We start from the raw sequence: 3,093 nt of genomic DNA, 5'->3' as shown, positions 1-3,093 counted from the left end.
GCATACATAAAATCATGTCTCAAGTGTTATGCATGTAAAATAAAGGCTGTTTGCATAATTTTCTATCAACATACTATAGAACGAATTTTCATCAATAATAGAGTTATTTCAATTAACCAAATGTATAATTAACATTACAATATGATATTTATTGGTAATTTAACCTTTTAGTTAATATTATTTCAATTATTTAATAGCCTTCACGAAATTATATCTAAGATGAGTTAAAAAAAGTCATCATATTTGTTTATAAATAAATGTATTATATTGAAAGATTATAACGGCATGTCAAAGCAGCTCATGTTCGATTGGTTTGTTAAGTTAAGGAGCTAAACACGAATAATTTTTTTTTTTTCTTGCGTTTGATATATGAACGAGCCAAACACGAACAAGGATATGTTCATTCATATTCGGCTTGAAAAAAATAATTAAAATTATTAATTAAAAATTAGAATAAAATTATATTAGATTCTAATGATGTTTAAATATAAATAATAAAAATTAAATCTTGCCCTAACTCTTACCATCATACGGCTGCGTTACTATGATTGTCAAAATGACTCTTCGTTCGTGAAAAAACTCATGTTCGGCTCGTTAACAAGTTAGCCTAACACAAACAGTGATACTTTTTTCATAAATCAAACATGAGCTGAATCTAAGCTCACTCATTTTTGGCTCGCTTACTCCCCTACACAAATTCATCTCAAAATCAATTCACCTACTTTAGACCCAACAAAACAAGAAATTTATCAAAATTTTCTCACATAAATACTTTCCAACATCATTGTAAACTTAAGTCAAATAAACAAGATCCCGAATCCATAACTTTTGTGATGGTCCATCCCAAACCTCTCAACTAATAGACTAAATAAACTTCCTAAAACCTCAATCATAATCATAATCAAAGCTCCCAATTAATTACTAATTAAGACCCACTAATCAAAGTAACACCTTTCTCATGTGCATTCATTTCCCTATTTAAGAACTTCCCACCCCCCTTCCCCCCTTTCCTCTTCCCCCTCGCCTACCCTCTAATTCACCATCTGCCCATCGACACAACCAGCATGAAGGAGACCATAAGGTGTTGCATCTCTTGCATCCTCCCCTGCGGCGCGCTCGATGTCGTCCGCATCGTCCACACCAACGGCCGCGTTGAAGAGATCAGCCACCCCGTTTGCGCCGGCGATATCACCCGAGCCCACCCTCACCACGTTCTTCGCAAACCCCCTTCCCCGGCATCCATTGACGACGATTTGACAGTTTCTGCGCCGTGGCGGGCGGTCATTCTCCCGCCCTCTGCCGAGTTGCGGCGGGGCCAGATTTACTTCCTCACGCCGGTTTCGGAGAAGAAGTCGGCAAGAGAGTCGAGGAGGGGGGAGTTGGGAGAGGATGAGCGGAGGAAGGGGTTGGTGGTGAAACAGAGAGTTTTGATGGAGAAGCAAAAGGAGAGGAGGCGGGGGAGGGTGGGAGTGTGGAGACCGCAGCTAGAGAGTATTTCTGAGATGATGATGACTCATGATTAATTTATAGTTGTGTAATTTTGATCTCTTTAACTTTTTTGTTTTTTTGTTGAATTTCATATTCTTCGCTGGCATGGTGCGTTGGTTTGTCCTGCTGTTGATTACTTATGTTTCAAGATTATGTTTTTTGGTTTACTTTTTTGCAGAGAGAGCGAGAGAGCGAGAGAGAGAGAGAGAGAGAGAGGCAGAGAGAGCGAGCGAGAGAGAGAGAGAGAGAGCTCATGGAAGGGAGAAACTATTGCATACTTATAAATCATGTACTTATAAATAGACAATACATCCTATTTAGGAGACCAAGTCAGAAACACTCCGCTCACGGGCTCCGCTCCGCTGACTCGCTATGTTCCGCTCCAGCATCTATCCCTTATCTAGCATATGAGTCATATCGTCTCTGATTATGAGTAATTCTAATAGACATTCAAATGAGATAATTAAATTTTATATTAATCACTACTTTTCTTTCTTCTTCTGAAAATTGATATATCAAGTATTTCTTATGACTATAGATGACATGACATAATATTTTCAAAAACCAAACCCGCAATTAAATGAATTGAAATCAAGTCTTATAATATTTACAAAAGTTTTATAAAGCTAGGGCTCAATTATTGTTGTTATATTATTAGAATAGAAATGTTAAATTTGCCCATAAAATTCATAAAGAGAGATTGCAAAAATGTGCAATATTTCACGTGGGATGTCTTAAAAATGATCAATTTGCTATTGAGTAGTACCACGCTCGTAAGCATTATTCTTTACATAAATTTGTTGGAAGATTTACATAACTACCAATCAATTACTATGCATTACATATCAATCATCTGAATTTGAATTTCTACTTGGACCACTCAGCTTATGCTGAAAGCATTGGAATCCGATGGTCTGTTAAGTAAAATATAAAATTTAGGTGATTAATATGTTAATAAATGCCCCAAATTTATTTAACGAACATAGCATGTGCTTTTTTGTTAGGATTGAAAATAGGGCTGTCAAAATGGCTTGTTACTTATTCGGCTCGTTAAAAAGTTTGTGTTCGGCTCGTTCGCTAAGTTAACGAGCCACAACCCGAACAAAGATTTGTTCGTTCGTGTTCGCCCGTTTTGGCTCGAAATACTACTAATCAATTATATATATATATATATATATATATATAATGTTATTAGGGTTAGGGTTCAGTTTTGGCTTTGAGAATTCTGTCAGGACAACCTTTGACATTTCTTTTCTATTCTCGGGTAATATCTGATCGCGAGAAGGTGTTTCGGCTATAACTCATCATGAGGTGGTGTGTATCATTTCTTATTCCGGCTCGCTAGCAAAAGAATAGGCGCTAGAAAGAGGACGTGTTACCTCATTCCAAAACCAAGGCTACAAACAAGAACACACTTTTTGAGATTGAAAGATAAACGAGCCGAGCACGAGCTGAGCTTGGGGACGTGTCAGCTCGTGTTCGGCTCATTTACACCCCTAATTGGAAGAAACGTAATAAGGTTCTTTTCAAATGCTGGTACTAAATGTATCTTTTATGGTTGGCATTAAGTGTCTTTCTGCATGATAAATCTTAATGAATGAAAGG

General features: G+C 37.0%; 1 protein-coding gene across 1 annotated transcript; it reads left to right on the top strand.

The window, feature by feature from the left end:
• Window positions 1-995: 995 nt before the first annotated feature.
• LOC110022806 lies at window positions 996-1,676 on the top strand. Its single transcript, XM_020721918.1, has 2 exons — window positions 996-1,529; window positions 1,667-1,676. Exon 1 carries the CDS (start codon window positions 1,065-1,067, stop codon window positions 1,521-1,523), a length of 459 nt encoding a protein of 152 aa, XP_020577577.1. The 5' UTR covers window positions 996-1,064; the 3' UTR covers window positions 1,524-1,529; window positions 1,667-1,676.
• The last annotated feature ends 1,417 nt before the right edge of the window (window positions 1,677-3,093 follow it).

This window comes from Phalaenopsis equestris, unplaced genomic scaffold (assembly GCF_001263595.1).
Source record: "Phalaenopsis equestris unplaced genomic scaffold, ASM126359v1 Scaffold000202, whole genome shotgun sequence".
NCBI classification, from domain to species: Eukaryota; Viridiplantae; Streptophyta; class Magnoliopsida; order Asparagales; family Orchidaceae; genus Phalaenopsis; species Phalaenopsis equestris.
This window is presented reverse-complemented; position numbering and strand designations above follow the sequence as displayed.